Genomic DNA, 21,250 nt, shown 5'->3' with positions numbered 1-21,250 from the left:
ACCAAGCCAAACCATATCTCCTGTAGTGTCTAACCCGGTCCTGGAGAATTACTGTCAAATAGCTATATCTCCTGTAGTGTCTAACCCGGTCCTGGAGAATTACTGTCAAACAGCTATATCTCCTGTAGTGTCTAACCCGGTCCTGGAGAATTACAGTCAAATAGCTATATCTCCTGTAGTGTCTAACCCGGTCCTGGAGAATTACTGTCAAATAGCTATATCTCCTGTAGTGTCTAACCCGGTCCTGGAGAATTACTGTCAAACAGCTATATCTCCTGTAGTGTCTAACCCGGTCCTGGAGAATTACAGTCAAACAGCTATATCTCCTATAGTGTCTAACCTGGTCCTGGAGAATTACTGTCAAACAGCTATATCTCCTATAGTGTCTAACCTGGTCCTGGAGAATTACAGTCAAACAGCTATATCTCCTATAGTGTCTAACCTGGTCCTGGAGAATTACTGTCAAACAGCTATATCTCCTGTAGTGTCTAACCCGGTCCTGGAGAATTACTGTCAAATAGCTATATCTCCTATAGTGTCTAACCTGGTCCTGGAGAATTACAGTCAAACAGCTATATCTCCTATAGTGTCTAACCTGGTCCTGGAGACTTACTGTCAAATAGCTATATCTCCTATAGTGTCTAACCTGGTCCTGGAGAATTACAGTCAAACAGCTATATCTCCTATAGTGTCTAACCTGGTCCTGGAGAATTACAGTCAAACAGCTATATCTCCTATAGTGTCTAACCTGGTCCTGGAGACTTACTGTCAAACAGCCATATCTCCTGTAGTGTCTAACCTTAAGAATTAGTCTCAGTTTTATCTGTTGTTGTGTTTAGCCTGGTTCTAGAAAACAGCCAAACTGCCTCCAGTACCTACCCTGAATTATACAAATAGCCATACCTTTATATCAGTGGGTCCAATGTCCTCTAACCTACAGCACCTTATATTCTACCACACTAGACCAAAGATCTACATCAAGCAGTCAGAAATCTTATTGTTTTATTATTTTATTATTTATATATATTATTTGCAATCCTATACAGGGAGTATGTGTCTTGTTCACATCCCAGCATTCAATGATAGGTGGTTTTGCATCATTTTGGAGTTCTCCCACATACAGGTTGTTGATGAGCTATTTTCAACTTAACCCAGGTCAGCATTTTCTTCGCCATAAAATGTGAAATATAAAATTAACCAATGGGAAAATAATAGACTGAAATTCCTATTTCCATAAAACAATAATATTTCCATATCTAAGAGATGGAAAAGGAAACATATATTCATCAAAGAAAACCAAAGGAATATTCATAACCAAATAAATATATACAAATTCCCAATAAATTGTAAATCCACAATGCTACATGTTCAATGGCATGCTTGCTACATCAGCTTGTCTCCCACAGGGTCGGTAATGAAATCTCAACCTAAAGAAATAATTCAATAGAAGGCCATACAGAACCTGTTTTTGCTACAGATGGTATTCCAAGAAAATTAGAAACAAAAGTAACACAGGCAACCAACAGGGGTAGAAATGTTGATATTGTGTTTTAGTGGGTTGAGTGGAGGACAGCCGTAAGAAAGCACAAACAGATCAATACCTCAACCAAAAACCAGTTCCTCAGAGAAATGAAGAATAATCCATTTACATACCACAGCAAAACATTTCTAAACCAATATCAAGCAGGCAACCCAGACCTATGGATTGTCTAATCGGTGAATCAAAACATTTCCATTGATATTATGGCCAATTTGTACAACACTTTAAAATTTCCGATAATAGGAATTACTGTTGCAGTAAACGTGGAAAGGTCCCTATAGACTAGTCCCTCCATATATCACAGCCATCTGATAAATGTCAGCAATTCTCTGAATCACTATAGCATCATTATAACATCAATAAAGCAACATTAGAGTTTCACTTTAACATCACTTTAACATCAGTTTAGCATCACTATAGCAACATTTCTACATCAATCTAGCATCACTATAGCAACACTTCAATATCAGCTTAGCATCACTATAGCAACACTTCAACATCAGTATAGCATCACTATAGCAACACTTCAACATCAGTACATCAGTCTAGCATCACTATAGCAACACTTTAACATCAGTATAGCATCACTATAGCAACACTTCAACATCAGTATAGCATCACTATAGCAACACTTCAACATTAGTATAGCATCACTATAGCAACACTTCAACGTCAGTCTAGCATCACTATAGCAACACTTCAACATCAGCCTAGCATTACTATAGCAACATTTCAACATCAGTATAGCATCACTATAGCAACACTATGACATCAAGTTAACATCACTCTAGCAATATGCATCAGTTTAGCTATAGCACTACTATCACTATAGCAACACTTTAACATCAGTTTAGCATCACTATAGCAACACTTCAACATCAGTTTAACATCAATAAAGCAACACTTGTTCACCAATTTAGCATCACTATAGCAACACCACAACATCAGTTAAACATCACTATAGCATGACCACAACATCAGTTTAGCATCACTATAGCAACACTACAACATCAGTTTAACATCACTATAGCGACACCACAACATCAGTTTAGCAACACCACAACATCAGTTTAACATCACTTTAGCAACACCACAACATCAGTTTAACATGATTAAGTTTATCAAGTAAACAATACCTAAAAAACATTATGGTTTTCTATATGGTAGACTGCGTTGGATTTAAAGTCAATGAAGCATCATTGCACTACTACATCATTAAGGTATGAATTTACACAGGATGATCCCAGACGCTACAACAAATCAATATTTTAACCTTGTACCAGCCTCCATCAAATATAACGACACTCTTATCACCATTTGTATACTAGCAAACCTCTGTATTTAATCTGTGAAAAACCCAAACACATACTTTGCAGCCAAATTTGATCTTGTTTTAAACCATCATTTACTAGAAGGTGTATTTTGATTCCCAGGGCGACAATGAAATCTTTTGATCTTCAATATTTCAACCTCCATTTTCTTTATTAGAACCTTCCATCTTACCGGTATTAAACAGTTGGATTCTACCTTTAACAGATGAAGTGCAGACAAAAGCGTTTTCTACAATAAATTACTCTAAACACGAAATTCAATTTTTATTTTAAATTGATTTCCCAAGTACTTCAAGTACATACACGTTCCATTGTAGGCAAAACATCAATTACATTAGAAAATTCTTTTCTTCTTAAATAAAAAATACATTTAACATTAACAATGAAATCTTAACGGAAAATCTAATTTCACAAACAACAAAAACTTCACAATATTTAGGGTGGAAAGGCACACAATGATTGCTATTAAAATACCCACGTGATTCTCAAAATTAGAGGCCAGAGGTTCCAAGATTAAAATCAGATAGGAAACAACAGCCCACATAGCTACTCCACAAAATTACATAACACATAATAATCAGACTTATGAAGTAGACAATAGCCAGCTGTTTCGTGAAGTTTTCCCACCAATGCTGCCCTACAGGTTGTACAATGAAAGAAAAGTGAATTTAGGTATTCATTTCACAAAACTGTGATAAAATATCTTCAGTATGCAGTATATACTCAACTTTTTTGCAGGATGAATGAAAAACTTAAAGAAGCTAAAATGTTTATCTCATCTCTGTTTCCCCAAAACTGTTTTCCCAGAGCAAAATAACATTTTACAAGACTGGGCCAATATATCAGGCAGGTTTTGTAGAGACTGGAACAGGTACATCAAAACATCAGGCAGGTTTTGTGGAGACTGGAACTTTGAAACTGATACATCAGACAGGTTTTGTGGAGACCGAACCCGATACATCAGACAGGTTTTGTGGAGACTGGAATTTTGGAACATACATATATCAGACAGGTTTTGTGGAGACAGGAACAGATACATCAGACAGGTTTTGTGGAGACCGGACCCAATAAATCAGACAGGTTTTGTGGAGACCGGAACTGATACATCAGACAGGTTCTGTGGAGACCAGTACAGATACATCAGACAGGTTCTGTGGAGACCAGTACAGATACATCAGACAGGTTTTGTGGAGACCAGAACAGATACATCAGACAGGTTTTGTGGAGACCAGAACAGATACATCAGACAGGTTTTGTGGAGACTGATACTTTTAATAGTCATCACAATAACCCCCGTTACTAAAGGGTCCATTCTGTCTAGATGACTTCCCATCAACTGTGAGCCTGATAAGTAATAGTATTGGAAGAGATGATTGCGTATGCCATGACTACAGGAATTAGATATTTTATCCTGATCTCAGCCTTAGAAGATCCATCACAGTGACTTATGATGGGAATGTCTAGGTTTATGGTCCGTAGCCGATTAGATGCCATAACACTATAAATGTAGCATTGTCATGTCACCACTGCTCACCTCCAACACTTCCTTACACTAAAGCCAACACTGACCAACAAGGCCCATTCTAATTTCCGGTGGTGTATATCATTATGATCCCAGAATAACCCATTGTCTGTCGTGATTGGGTCATTTTTCATGTTCATTCACCAAAAACTAACAAGATTATGACAGAAAATCAAGAAGGCCAATTTTGTTTCCAGTAGAAGAGTTGAAACAAAATGCATTATTTATTTGCAATGAAAGCTAAAGACTTGATGAAGAACCAGAGTTAAGACTAACTGTTTCTGCTTCAGCTTGAAGATGTGTGGTCTTGGGTTTCACCACCAACCAATTCCCAAAAGACCAACAAGCATGCAAAGTGAATCCTACCAATAAGGACTATCGGCCACATTTTATCTCCTAATACACCAATAAGTTGATGCTATTAATTCAGGAGGCCCTGGCCTACACTAGGCACGAATCACTACTATCCCACCTCTTGTCAATCTCTGTACACACAATATTGCCCTTTATGTTAGATTAATCAGTATCAGCCAATGATTACACAGAATTGCTGATACCTAGATTGCAACACATGGACAACCAAATGTTGTGAACAGAACAAAGTTAAGTACACAAACCTCCCTAGTTTGGAGCAGGTGCCATCAATATTTTATACTAGCATGCTGCCTCGTGTCCCTACGGTAGGAAAAACCTGCAGTCAACCATGCCTAATTACAATGTATCTCACCTCTCATATCACCTGTATGCAAAGATACACAAATATGTGTCACACTTGATTGAACAGTTGCATGTAATAAAGCAATTGACCTTGACAGTGTATTGTAGATGCAATCACTTACAGTGTCATTCACAGTTGATGAGTAAAACCCCTTACTGTTAATATATACATAGTTTGTGATTATATGTAGCATTACTTTTGTTTTCCTTTGCTGTGTTTGACAGCGAAACTGTTTCACCTTACCAAAAACTGTGCTACTTTCCCAAAATTAAAGAGTTTTTTCCAACATCTAAAGAAAAGTTTCAGAAAATATTTTCAATTTTAAAGAAAACATTATAATATTTTCCCATTTTTTTTTTTTTTTAAAGAATAGGATCTGTCACCGTCTGTAAAACACAAAATTTGTAATCCAGATGAATATTAACCAGGTGCCTTGGTTGTTGTCAGTAACAAAAGTCTGGTATTCTAGATACAGGTGTTAATCAGGTATATTGTACTCGTTAAATATGATATATGTCTAACTAATGCAGGGTCCCTCACCCAATGTAAAGGACTAACACATCAGCCCAGTCGTAGTATATACCAGAAAGTGTATACATCAATGTAGGCCTCATAAAAACACTAGCAGTAAGGACTGGCAATGAAGTCACAATCAACTTGAGGGTTCATGTTCCCATCATTACCATCCTAATACAGCACCAAGACAACAGTTTTTGTGACAAGACATAAACTGATTGGAGCATCAGTTATCAGAGAGGCCTCTTAACAACAACACCTTGTGGCTGTGTAAATGTATGAGGTTTTTGTCATGCAAGGAGATGTATATTTACAAGGTTTTTGTTGTATGAGAGATGTGGCGTTGTACAATGTTTTTTGTCGTGCAAGGAGATGACAAGTACAGATTTCCTGCTCCACTCAGACTATATCCGATCTCTCTACCCTGTAAAGTGAGGTGGAGTGTGTGGTTAGTGGACTTCTGACATTTACATTTCTAGTTCCATCACTTATCACCCCATATTCTCCCCAAACACTACAATCCACCGAGGACATTAACCACACCCATCTACTCCCAGTACGCTGCCTCTCATTACTTCTCGCACAGCTTCCCTAACTATATGTTCATCAGTAAGCTTCTAATCTTCCTAGTGCTCTGAATTGGTTCTTCAGCCCTCAACTACAGGTATTTAGTAATCATAGAGTTACATTTCCCTCCTCCCCTGAACACCACTGTTTTCTCCCTAGAATAAGGTGTTCCCTCTTTGCTGAACAGAACTGATGAAATAGGATCAACTCTATGAATCAGTCCCCTCCCTCAAACACACCTCATCTCTCCTGTATTTTTTAATCAGTCCCTTTAACCAGTATTACAAAATACAAGCCATGCTTTGGTGTTCTAACACTGTTACTCCTTGTAAGGTGTATATAAGACTTGTTTTATCTATAGAAATTTTATATAAAAAAAAACTGTGGTATGACTCTCATTAGGTACTACAAGCTAAGCCCAGCTGTAAACAACAGCGTATTTTACATTATGATTGAGCTCCAGCCATCTGTATGGTTGGATGTGAACAAATTTGGATCTAGTTGCACTAGACAAGGAATGTTAACTAAATATACCTCACCAGGTCAAACATTACTTGTACACCTGTCTTGTCAGGTCAAATACTGTTTATTTTCAAAACAGATAAACAGAAAACTGCCATATGAGAATGATAATGAGACTGACCAGGATATGATAAACAGGTTGGGGTATGTTTATACTGAAGACTTCCATGTTGCTCAGTTAGCCCTGCTTTACCATTTGGAAGATTTTATTTACCAAGAAGATAAATTGACACATTACTGATACCATGTGCCATTTTTATACAACATTTAAATATGTAGGTGTAGCTACATGTGTGAAACAGATTCACCAGACTCCTACCAATTAACTACATCAAACACTACGATTATCTGGCCATTTCATCCCTATCAGCCATTTAATATCTGTCATAGCCAGGTCGGCTCAATCTACACCAGGTTTACTACAGAAACACTCCACACCAGAGCAGGTCAATGCAGAATCCAGTATACAACCAACCTTCTCACCAAGCAAACCTATTTGTCACCACACAAATCAACACCAAAATTGCAAGCAAATCTACTCCTAACCAAAGCTAACCAGCAGTGACAAGAATGTGACCCTTACTAACAAGTCTATAAAAATCACCCGGGTGTGGAGAGGTGACCTTTATCATGAAGTCTACATAGTCACCTGTTTGTCCAGGAAGTGACCCTTACTGACTAGTCTACATAGTCACCTGTTTGTCCAGGAAGTGACCCTTACTGACAAGTCTAAATAGTCACCTGTTTGTCCAGGAAGTGACCCTTACTGACAAGTCTAAATAGTCACCTGTTTGTCCAGGAAGTGACCCTTACTGACAAGTCTAAATAGTCATCTCTTTGTCCAGGAAAAGACCCTTACTGACTAGTCTACATAGTCACCTGTTTGTCCAGGAAGTGACCCTTACTGACTAGTCTACATAGTCACCTGTTTATATGTTGTCACCTGTTTGTCAGGTACACACATACTTTAATGTTTTCCTGGAGTCTACAAAGCCATGTCTACTCAGCAATCATGAACATCTATAATACCTTTGTGTACAAGTATAACTACTATTTAAGGATTAAATGGACAAATTATTCATATTCTAGCTATTAACTAAGCATAATATAGTTATATGATCAAAATTATTTCATAATTTGATATAAGAACTCGTCTACTGAAAGGTTTATAGAACCCAATGAGTTTAAAACATGATTTTTAATATTTAATTAAATCAATAAAATTTGCAATACAAAAGCATGAATGCCAACGTCAGTCAATTTTTAACTGATTTTACAAGACTCAATTCAGAAAAATGACTAATGAATTAGCAGGCTGATATCTTTAGATCGGCTTGGATCCATGCCATACCAGAAGATGTATGGAATGTGCTTCAGAACCAACAACAGCAATAGGGAGAGACCCTGACTCTAGTGTAGAACCAAGGAGGGGGGCACAAATCATTATAATCTTAGACCCTGTATGAAAACGCATTATACATCTATCTGGCAATATGAAGCTTTACAGGTGACTTTACACAGTTATTGTTCCTACTCTAGTCCGGAATCCTGATAATATCCGCCAGGGACCGGAGATACCAAGTCTGATCTTGACGAAATATCAGGTCTTTTATGTAGAAATGTAAGGAAAATCTTTTTGGTTTTTTTAACTGTTGAGAATCTTATTTTTGTATGATAGCAATATTTCTATATAAAGCAATCTTATCTATCAAACGATGTTATTACAGAGTCCGTAGAATTCTCTCTGAAGCCATTAGATACACTCTATTTCATTATCAAAGTTTATTTTAATCTTTTTAATCTATATATCTATTTTTCATGCCTGATCAAGCGTAATGAAATGAAGTTTGTGCCAAAATCGACAACTATTCCAACACTTGTCTAGAAAGTGTGCTGCTAATTGCATATGCTGTATAAATTTGTGTGCAGTGTGCTACACCAAGGTATGTTTGCTGTTGAACTTTGAACACTGAGTGATTGTGTGTAGTGTGTTGCATGTAACCATAATTTCAATTTAACTCTGTAGTTTTGTGTCGGGTGATGATGCTGTTTGACTTTATGTGCAGTATAACTGTACCTTACTTGTGTTTGTGTAACAGTTAAACTTTGTGACTAGCTGTCACTATGATGTGTAACCTCCTACTGGTAAAACAGACCTACAAGGTGGAAAGGTCATTAACACACAGTTTCAGCTAATTAGCTGAACATTCTGTATTCATACATAAAAAACTTTGACTTATTACAATATTATTACAATTCCATAGCATCATTAGACATGGTTTTAGAAAACAGTTGCCAATGCAATATGAGTTTTCTACAGCCAAAGATTAACATTGTGTATCCCTAACAAATGCTTAGAATCCAAACTCACCAACAACATTAATGAAAATACTGTTTCAGTATCAATACTGAGAAATAATTATATGTTGGATGTACAAAAGAAAGTCTACATTTGGCCATGCTTTAATACTGTTTGTAGACGGCAGTAAAGTTTGGTTAACACTGATCAGACTGGAGCAAGATTTGTAATCCAGGTTCAATAAGGTATAAACAAGCCAGGATACTGTCCTCCGGTAATGATACAGGGTTTACACTGATGGAGACTTTTATTTGATAATCGTTAATGCCTATTTCTAACCCTACCTGATCAAATATTGGAATAGGGCTTGACAATTCTGTCAGAACGGATGTAGTTTGGTTAACCTTAATGAACTATCCATACCATAAATTTTATAACACACAAATATTGTACTTCATCAATAATGCTTTCTATATATACATCACATTTAATACATAACCCTGTATTTGTATTTACTCAGAACTGTGTAGAGTCTTTGTTTCAATTAATAAAGTTTCCATTTTAAACAGTAGAGATTGTGTACCATGTAATTCTGTTCTATTGTTGTTCCCATTACCTAGAAACCATCAATAATGTCCGTCTAATGTACGTAAGTATTACAAAGTACACAAGGTACAGATCTGTCAATTTCTAGTCTCACAGTCTCAGTATTACATTATCTGCCTACTACAGCATCTGTACAGATTCACAGTTTGAACTGGCTTTACCCAATGAAGATGGATAGGTATCATGAAATCAAAATTACCTGTTTGTTATAGAGAAGGACGCCGTTTGTAATGGAGAGAAACCTCGCGCCTTATACAGAAGGCAACATTTTGGTATAGATACATGCTTATTGTCAAGGACAATGTTTAGAGAAGGCAACTGTTAGGTATGGGGACCGCATGTGTTCGGTATAAGAGGGCACCTGTTCGGTAAAGGGAGAGCACCTGTTCGGTATAAGAGGGCACCTGTTCAGTAAGAGGGTCAGTGAACTGCTGTTGCCCTTGGACAGCAAATGATTGTTATCCACCAGTTTCTCTTTTTACATGCCAACACAGATGAAAGATTCTGAAATCTGATATAAATTACATTTCAAGTATCATTTTCTCCAGATGCAGCAAAAGATAAAGAAACTCTCATCTTTCCATTGCAGGGCTCCAGGGCATTCCCTGACTTGAGGTCCCCTCCTTCCCTCAAAAGATAAGAAACCCCTTGGGACATACCGACCTACAGACAGACATGATAAGACAACAAACCAGTGTCTGAGAAATGGTGCACCCAAACCAGCTAACTACATCCCATGTTATGTAAAATACTTGATGCAAACCTGCCACAACTTCAGACTTAAAAAGATATTTTTAGCTTCAAATTTGACTTGTAGAATGAGCCAGGAAGGTCTGTGATCGCTGCTGCGTAATTCCCTCACAGAATACACTGTATAATCACCGTAACACACAATGAGAACAGCATCAGATGTGGCCCGGCAAGTTTGATGGGAATACAGCTCAACATCAAAACTAAAACACGTAAAAATAGTTAATAAGATTTAAAAGGAACGTAAGTTGTATCAACAACAGAACTTGATCCATTCCAGCTTCATGACTACTCACATCTTAATCTAATTTGTCAATAAATGCCATCCATTTACAACACACCAGAATTTGAATTTTTACAGAAACAAATACTAATTTCTACAAATTAAATTTGAATAACACAAGACACATCTTCTAGAACAATCACCTGTTACTTCTATTCTTAACATATTTTCCCTACGATATGATTCTATAAACATTGAGAAAGCAGAAATATAGGAATCAATCACATTCTCTTCATTACCACAAGGAATATGTATTAACATATCAATGTAATTGTACATTCTATCATATTTCAGTGTTAATACATTACTATATTGTGATTATCATTGTTGTTGTGTTAATTTGATATGTGTCTGCTTCCTCTATAAATTTCCTGTATGGAGGCACTTGAAACATCCCTAACATTGCAACTTTTTGTCACTCAGTATTGTACTAACACCTAAATCTATGTGTATTTTTTGAATGGCTGTTCCAGAGTTTCCCTCTCAACTATTATGTAGAAAACAAAAGCGACATCTCACTGGGTGTACTTCTTCTTTTTTTACAAAATGAAAGTGAACAACACAACCGTAATTCATTCATACTCTATTTTTGGAAGTGTAATTGACAATTTCCGAAATTTCTTCAGACACTTTTTTTTCCTCTCCCACATTAATAGGGTAGCAACTCAAGAGCGAAGGAGTGTCTGTATTTTTATTTTTTGTTCATTTACACTGAATATTTGGCCTTCTTACTTAAGGAACGTGACTGACAAGGCAGGTGGTACCATGTTATGCATGCCCAGTTACCAAGGTAACCAGCTGAATCGTAACATGTTTTAACACCTTTCTGCAGGATATTTGTTTTTATACTTATCAGCACAGGAAAACATAAGCATTTTTATTCCAATCAAAAACACAGAACCTTCATTATGTTCCCATGGCGATATAAATGGGACAGACTCTTTTGTAGCAGTTGTAGATATCCATCTAGTTGCTATGGAGATTCTCCAGCTTGGAGTCCACAGTTTGGCCTGACTTACTATCTTCACATTTAATCCTACTTTATCCACAGATTTTAGCTTTTGACAGTAGATATCAACCCCTTCTCCTTCCAATTATCTTTATGTTTTAGGCCTTCAGATACCAACCCAAAATATGCCTTGGCACCACAAGATTTCAAGTCAAAACAAATTTAAAAGCATTTTATATATGGGCATATGTATTTCATCATCAAGACGTTTCCTTAGATATGCAGTTGATAGAGATCCTCAAATGTTTTTAGAGTATATGATAGTGATCAGACATTAAAACAGTCTACTCTAACAGTGACTCATCTCCGATTGGATCAGGGCTAGGTGCTCTACTGCTTGTAGTGAGGAGTTGATAAGGCCAAATTTGACCTCTGTAGTGAAGACAAGATATGAAGTCCTTAAAGTACCAGTCATTTGATAGTGAAGATATGTGGTAATTAAGAAGTTGGCTATTAACATGTGAAACACCAGTGGCCATGTCTTTTATACTTGTTATGTGCATACAATGAATTATGATTAAGTATAGTACTCTGAAATAAGAAAGCATGGCAATCCCAGTGTTGACTAGGTGACTAAAATCTAAAGCTACTCAGGTATACAAACCTTGGTCTTAACAATGGTACCAGAGCAACCATTAACACATTTAAGGCAATATCAATTTTATCACCTTCTTACTACGGGTTACTGCGTCCAAATTGATATATTGTTGATTTTTTACATTCATATTAATAACATTTCAAAAGAGGAAAAGTCATCAATTTTCTGCCAATTCTCAACCATAATAAGCAATTATTGAATTTTCATATGCTCAAGGTAGCTCTTTCAATTTCTACTAATCACAAGGTAGCTTCTATAACCACCAATCCGAAATGCATTGCTCTGATACGCTGTTAATTGATTTAATATTTATTTTCAGAAGAAATCCATATAATTCCTGCAGGTTGATTGGAGCTTTGGGTAGTGTTGTAAAGTTCCCTCCAACCCTGTCAGCTTTTGCGTGCCTTTGCAATGTAGTGTCATTGCTTACTGTAGTATTTTGACTTTCCATCCTTTGAGTAACAACTGTGATGGGGTTTCCCGATCCCGTGCTGGCACTAACAATTAGAACAGGGATGGCAACGATGACAGCCATTATAGCCTCACCGAGTCTCCAGAAGATACAAAATGTCACAGCACAAAATCACCAGTCACAAGATGGTTGTAGTATTTCCGATGCACAACTGCCTAGGTCATGTTTGTGACACACCCCATCAAAGAGCAAACTTCACATGGCACTATATCCTTCGAAACATTGACATTTTTATAACTCACAATATTCACACTTTTAATTTCCAACATTGAGAAGATAGAACACACAGCAGCTACCACAATGAAAACACCAATTTTCACTCAGAAGAATTCCATAATTTTGTAGAATCTTCACACTTTCTGAAACCAAGACTAAATTCTACCAAACACTAGACTACAACCACTACACTAAAACTACCCAGAAAAGCCCTCAGTTAACACTAAAGTATTAAATCTACCATACCCAGAATCACCCTCACAATCAACAAATAACTGTCATCTAGACACTAATGTGTACCATTAGAAAATGCAACTATGGTTGTGTAAGGGAACCACTCTACTAGAAATGGTGAGAGGACTTAAACAGAAAAAGTGACAGGAAACATTACACCAATACATATATATCTAGCTATAGTATCAAAGACAGAAAACACCAGGACATCTACTGCTAAACCAGTACCTCTACACAACTACTAAACAGTCATACTAACTATAGTACAATCTCTATACAATTACACTGTTATACATGGAACTACATATATTTTACACGCACTAACAAAGTGCTACTTTGTACAAAAAAGTTACACATAAAAGTACAAAGTACTACTTTGTACAAAGTAGTTATACATATAGCAGTACAAAGTACTACTTTGTACAAAGTAGTTATACACACAACAGTACAAAGTACTACTTTGTACAATGTAGTTATACATATAGCAGTACAAAGTGCTACTTTGTACAAAATAGTTATACACATAGCAGTACAAAGTACTACTTTGTACAAAATAGTTATACACACAGCAGTACAAAGTGCTACTTTGTACAATGTAGCTATACACACTATTTCACAAAGTATCGTATAGTGTACAAAGTGTTAAAACATTATACAACATAGTGGGAGTTGTAACATTGTACAGCTACAGTAAGACAGATTTTCAACACTTTAAAACAAAAAGGACTATAGACACAGAGGGCAAAACTGTAAAAAATGATGTGTATGTCACACCACTACTTAGTAGTTTATTGCTGCAGACTACTAAAGTCCTGATAGCACCTGTTGTGTGTAAAGGACCTGCTCTTAGGCATTCAGGGGATATGAACCTACAGGAAGTTTATTCCTTGCAGTCTCAAGATCATCAAGCCCAGGCTCAAACTAATCAAATCTTCATTATGCAAGACCAGAGGTCACACTGGCAGCAAATTTAACACTGTCAGACCCATGCTTGATCAGACAGCAGATTCAGCACCACCAGACCCATGCTTGATCAGACAGCAGTTTCAGCACCATCAGAACCATGCTTGATCAGACAGCAGCTTTAGCACCACCAGACCCATGCTCAGGCTGATGGCAGATTCAGCAGAGCCAGACCCAAGCTCAGACTAATGCCAGACAACAGATAGATACTACTTAGTTTCAGGAGAAAATATGTTAGGACCAACACTCTGTGATATTAAAAACTTTCACAACAAACTCAAAATATTAGCAGGAAACCAATCTATCTGGCATGGTAAACATCCTGACATCAGACCCGAGCCTAGCCAGGCAATCTGTTGATGTTAAAACCACATCGCTATGGGACAAAAAATGCTAAGGAAAAGACATTCTAAAAACAGACAAAAATCAAATTTTTTTCCCTGTCTGTTGGGGACTGCTGCTCACTGCAGCCCACTATGATACAGAGGTTCTGGTGTGACCTGCCTTCTACACTGACTTTTTACACATCTGCTATTGTTGTTAACCTTTCATGAAAGAAAGAAAAAAAAAGCCAGCAAGTTTTTCTTTGCTGCATGACTAAAGAGATCCTTACTATTCCAACATCATAAATTACCTCCACAGAGTTTTGTGTGGTACATAAAGAAGCGATTCCGCCTTCAGAAGCTGATCTCTGGTTATAGGTAGGGGTAATTAGACAGACGGACAGTTCATTGATTATACAAGTCTATGTTTTGTTCAACTTACGCTTTTTGAGCTCATGCCTGACTGACTAATGAGAGAAATTTTCTACTATTCTACACATAAACATGACCTTAAGATTCCCCAGCAGACAGCCCTAGACTTCATCAATTGAGCAGAAAGCACAAATTCCCTTTAGTGTAAAGTAATTAGCCATTCTAACATTTAATTGTAGTTCTGTCCATACCTACAAATGACTGTACCAGGAATGCAAAGGCAACACCCACATTACGGATAGCAATTAGGGAACCCAGAAACACCCAACATCTACTGTACCCAAATCAGAGTACGGTAGCAATTAGGGAACTCTGTTTACCCCTGCCAGGAACACCCAACATTTACTGTACCCAAATCAGACTACAGAATAGGGAACAAGGTTTCATCCTGGCAAGAACACCCAACATTTCCTGTACCCAAAATCATAATAAATCACGACCTACAATACACAGTCCTAATCACAGTGGACATGGACACAGAACATTACGATAAACATTCAAACAGCTCTATCTAGTATATATTACTGGTATCTTTTATATGTTCATTAGTAGGATACAAGTGGAAAGAATATAGGACCAACACAAATTTTCACAAGAATCAACTGTGCTTTCAAAACACTGGTGAATTGTTTACGTAACTGAATGTGTGCAGATTGTGCATGCAAGATTGGAAAACAGATATCTACATTACATGATACATATACCTAAGAAATTTGTGCTACAACAAACTTGCTGAAATAAAAATGTTACACCCAAAAGGTAAGTCTGTTACCTTACACACTGGGTTAAACATTACTACTTAGATTACAGGTTAATCCAGGGTTATCTCCCCTGTCTACAAAAATAAAACTGAAAAAAAATCCATAAGAAAATTGGCATGTATTTATATTTATGATATAAATATATACCACTACTTAAGATTTACCTATACATAATAGGACAGCAGACCTTTTCTAGTAACACCTAACAATGTTCTACCATGACAAGTCTACATCAGACTTGGGTTTACATTTTCCCATCTCTAGCAGATAGGACAGTATATAGCGGAATGAATCTGCAGGGGAAGGCGTCTACACGTCCAACATGCGGCCACGGTGTCGCGGTCTTACCTCTGTGACGATTTGTTGTCTTGTCAAACATTAGCATGGCATCTTCAATCTACAAATACAGAAAGTATAAAAATTATGTAGCACTGATGTCAATAAATTTTCAACGACAACAGCTAACATTTTATGTTGGCAAAACATGATAAGATACATAAGTGGTCTTTTTCCATCACTCTTCTTTTTTATTTTCACTCATTTTCAATTTTTAAACAAACAAAAAAAAGTAATAAACAGAAGTGATGTCTACAGGGACATATCTTGTACTTCGGATTTACGTGCGAGGCATTTCGGAGCCAAATCAATACAAGTTAAAGAACAGGCACCACTCTATATACCAAGCCCCCTGTAGCAGACACTGACAGAGCTGTCAATATGTACTGAAATATGCAAATTATACTGACATTTGTTCCATACAAAAAATACACAGACTGTCAAAACTTATTGAAATATGCAAATTTCACCTCATTTTAAGGATGTGTATACATATTTACATTGCAGCATGAGCTAAAATGATTTATCAAAACATGCCGAGTACACATATTATTAGAATATTTTTTGAAGAATATTGAAACATGACAAAACAAGTAACAACATATCTCTTCAACTTCAAACCATACGTCACATCATTAGCCAAATCTTGTCAAATTCTGAAAACAGCTGATATTCAAATGATGAAACTTGACCATGTACAAACAAAAAATTGCCCAACTTCTACTTCTTCATACAGCTTACAATTAACATGGTATCAATGTACCCCATAACTAATCAGCCTGTTATCCTACAACAGGCAATCTAGAGTGATGTTAAGCTCAGGTGATGTAAGGATTTCTTAAAGTTTGTCAACTTGATACAACATTGCAGGAAGGAAATGAAATTGTTTTTATCAGTGGCATTCCATTGAAATATTGAGTAAAAGACATTATAATTTTATTACAGAATCATCAACCACTAGCCTTATTACTTGCCAAATAAAGAACAATGACCAAGAACACAGCTGTACTACAGAGGCCTGGAGACAAACCCACCAACCCCGGAATGACAGATCTGTGTTTGTCAAGATAAATCATAACCGAAGATAGATGAGTTTTAAATTCATCAGCTGAAGGAAATTTATGAATGGTTATTTATCTGTACTTTTAAAACTAGCTAATTGATAGCAAGTGTCTATTTTTTTATGTAATCCGTGCTATCAGTTGTGTTTGTTACTACTACACACGAACAGGTAACTCTATGTACATTTTCTTCAATAAAATTTCAAATTTTCATGTTGCTGGGATTGATGTAAAACCAAATGACTTCCTGTTTTGACAAAGAAATCTAAACACAATGACACACCCCTCTCCTTTACAGTCTTCTAAACCACAATCCCACAACACAGGATTTTCAATGTGTTTTCTCCTAATACATGTCTCACTTTTTTTAGTCCACCCCTTCCATCTCCACTTCCCAATCATTAAACACACATACAACTCTCTTCCCTATCATATAACTGGTATTTTTGACTGTCCCTATTAACACAGATGCCCCCAAGGTGATTATCCATCTTATAAAAACAAGTCAAACTTGATATCTAAATACTGACCAGGTGGTATGTCCAGGTTATATAATAACTAGGTCAAATACAGGTAAGACATTTACCTGTACACTATACCAATCAAGTCTCTTTGACCGTTAAGAACCATGGACTACAGTCGCTATACATACAAAACCATTTCATGACCAAATTGCTCTTAACCTTGAGTACTCAACAGTAGTATACTGACAGCTGATATAATTTGTCCAAAAACTGAAAACCTGTAATTAGGCTGTAAACATGTGATAAAATGATTTCACCTCCAATAACATTTGAACAATCCAAAGACAAGTAATTAGTATCTAATTCTAATTTAAGAGAAATTATCATTCTTTGGAAACTTCTAGACCAATTTCTGAATGTGATTGTGACCTTCTACATTTAACCCACCATTTAAATCACACCGTATTTACCATGAAAAATTCTTTTCTCAAAAAAAAAAAAAGAACAACCTTTCATTTATTTTTGCAACGTCTTTGACACAATTAACTTCCTTCCTGGAGAGTAGAAATTTTACTGCATTCTTTGATACTCTTAACAAAACCTTTATGGTTTATTCTCTTCACCATTCTTCCAATTCTAAATTCAATTTGCTTTCCTACAAATCTTCCCAGCATGTTTTAAATCAAACACAGAAGAACAAGTATCTATTTTAATTTGTAGAACCTAACATGCATGGCCCTAACGGCGGCATGTTCTGGATCAGGTCTGTTTGATGTTTCATCTTTATATACTCAGTGCTAAGATTCTTCCTCCAAGCCAAATACTTAATCACAACATAACTTAATCATCTGTTTCTAATCTAAAATACCAATTATATTATGCCATAAAAATTTCAATTATATTTTGCCGAACCTTTGGAATAAATGTACTGAAGATGGAACAAGATTTGTTAAAACTGTACGGGCCAACAATAAAACGGATAGACCAAGGAGAAATAATTGATTGGTAACAAAAAAGTCAAAATGGTTCACCAAATAAAATTCTCAATTTCATTCATCTCAGAAATTACAAAATAAAATTGATTGCAATGAAAAAGAGCTTTTAACAGCTGTGATGAAAAAAATGTAAGAACAAATTTGTTTTGTAATTAACTTTTATAACACAGAAGTAGATTACCACATAAAATAATTCCCTTACTATAGAATCTACATTGGATTTAAAACCTATGAAGGCCAATTAGTATAAACTCTTGAAAAACAATCATCATCTTCTATTACATGGCTCAGGAGTAAGAAAAGTCCTGTATCTACACTTTTCTCAGGAGCAAGGAATCTACAGGACTGTTCCTTACTGAACTTTAATCATTCTGTAGTTTAAGTATTCCTTACTTAACCTTAATCATTGTGCAGTCTTATTATGCCTTATATTTGCTTAATCTTTCTCTTTTTCATTTGCTGTCTGCTTATTCCTTATTCTATCTGCCTATTACTTTCTTTATCTGTCTATTCCTTTCTTTGCCTGTCTATTCCTTCCTTTGTCTGCCTATTTCTTCCTTTGTCTGTCTATTCTTTCCTTTATCTGCCTATTCCTTACTTTGTCTGTCTATTCCTTCCTTTATCTGCCTATTCCTTCCTTTTCTACATATTCTTACTTTATCTACTTATTCCTTTATTTTATCTGCCTGTAACTTATTCATCTGCCTTTGCCTTATTTATCTGCCTTTACCTGCTTATTCCTTACTTTGCCTGTGTATTCCTATGTTAGCTATAAGTACACATTGATGTAAATTCATTCTCTAGCCGTGGCATAATCAGCACGGCCAAACTGAGCTTGGTACAATGAATAACCTGACATGAATCGCGACCCTCAAGTTTGCATGATCAGCATTCACTGCTTCATTAGGGAGGCCCTAACGAACCACTATTGACATCCTGTCCTAAATGAATTCCTTACAACCATCACTTGATCAACAGCAGTGTATTGGTCGATGTCACACAAACACAGATTCTCGGTTTACTTACAAAACATCAAACAAAGGACTTTATGCACCAATGTACCAAAAAGAACTGAAGAAACTGACTTTCTATATATCAAACTGGAGCAGTGTTTTATTGACATTATACTGAAGTGAAAATCAGACAAACCAAGGTTAATTTACAAAGATTCCAGGATTCTGTCCACTTTGACCATTTTATGTGATAGGTCTGACCAATCAATACGGTTTTTCTATTAATAGCATATTCACATCTCTTAATCATGGATACAGTCGTGTAGTAAGTATCTGTTCGACTGTACAGTCCCAGTCAATAACCACTACCTTCTCTTCCAATGCAGCTAGAACCTTGTGCTGTCTACCATGCATTCCGCAGGCTAGCAGCAAGCTTGCTTGTCTGCTAAGCAGGGTTTGAGCTCTCGACATCATGTGGATGCATTTTCCTGTGTAACCATTGAGCTTGGCCAGTTTACCTCTCACTGTTACACATCCTGACATTAAACCCAATTTGAAATGTGAAAATTGTCCCACTCCCCACACTGCATCAACACCTATTAAGTCCTGATCACTGCTACCAACTATTTAAAATAAGCTACGATTGAGATGTGATTCAATAAATACTACTTCAGTCCATTATACGTGGAAGCTGGTAGCAGCTACAACAGTACCGCAGCCGTTAATGCATCTCGTGTCTTGGACCCGGGGGAAGTGGGGGTGTACGCCATCACAACCGATTGATTGAACACAGCCAAGGTAATTCATTCGACCTTATCCTGTGCTTGAGACCTCTACAAAAACCTTCCATATACTATCTGTTTTGACATTATAACTATGAAATACCAGAGACCAAATCTGATCTCTCCCCAGATTCCCACCACATTCTGGAAACAGACATAAATAACACAATGATTCTGTCTGATCTGATACTAGGTGATCAGCTAGTCATTTACAGATTTCACATGACATTACCATTACTCAAGGTCAATCAAGGTCACAGACATACAGGAAAAATAGATAACAAATCATGCTTATTTAACAACATCACAAAAATCTAGTGATTGGTTTTACTAGATGTTAATCACAGCCTAATGGTGAAAGGCAACTTCATCACAGTGTCAAGTTTGTAACCATCATTGACCAATGACATGTCCTCCTTGTACATATTGGTTGGAACATCACTGGACCAAGGCTTGTCCATATTGTCCTAATGTGACGGGACATCACTGGACCAAGGTTTGTCCATATTGTCCTAATGTGACGGGACATCACTGGACCAGGACTGTACATATTGTGATAATGTGACGGGACATCACTGGACCAGGACTGTACATATTGTCCTAATGTGACGGGACATCTCTGGACCAAGACTGTACATATTGTCCTAATGTGACGGGACATCACTGGACCAAGGCTTGTCCATATTGTCCTAATGTGACGGGACATCACTGGACCAGGACTGTACATATTGCACTAATGTGATGGGACATCACTGGACCAGGACTGTACATATTGTCCTAATGTGACGGGACATCACTGGACCAAGACTGTAAATATTGCACTAATGTGACGGACATCACTGGACCAAGACTGTACATATTGTCCTAATGTGACGGGACATCACTGGACCAGGACTGTACATATTGTCCTAATGTGACGGGACATCACTGGACCAAGACTGTACATATTGTCCTAATGTGACAGGACATCTCTGGACAAGGGCTTGCCCATATTGTA

At 36.7% G+C, this 21,250-nt stretch overlaps 1 protein-coding gene across 1 annotated transcript in view; it reads right to left on the bottom strand.

Annotated features, from left to right (window-relative positions):
* LOC132545019 (RNA-binding protein Musashi homolog 2-like) overlaps positions 1 to 21,250 on the bottom strand; it is a 120,619-nt gene that overhangs the window by 49,722 nt on the left and 49,647 nt on the right. Inside the window, exon 7 of the mRNA XM_060208683.1 lies at positions 16,011 to 16,059. Within this exon, the coding sequence (XP_060064666.1) occupies positions 16,011 to 16,059 (49 nt within the window). The remainder of the gene's footprint in view (positions 1 to 16,010; positions 16,060 to 21,250) is intronic.

The sequence above is a fragment of the Ylistrum balloti genome, unplaced genomic scaffold (assembly GCF_031769215.1).
Source record: "Ylistrum balloti isolate Yb309-2 unplaced genomic scaffold, AGI_CSIRO_Ybal_v1 Utg369820, whole genome shotgun sequence".
In the NCBI taxonomy this organism is placed as follows: Eukaryota; Metazoa; Mollusca; class Bivalvia; order Pectinida; family Pectinidae; genus Ylistrum; species Ylistrum balloti.
This window is presented reverse-complemented; position numbering and strand designations above follow the sequence as displayed.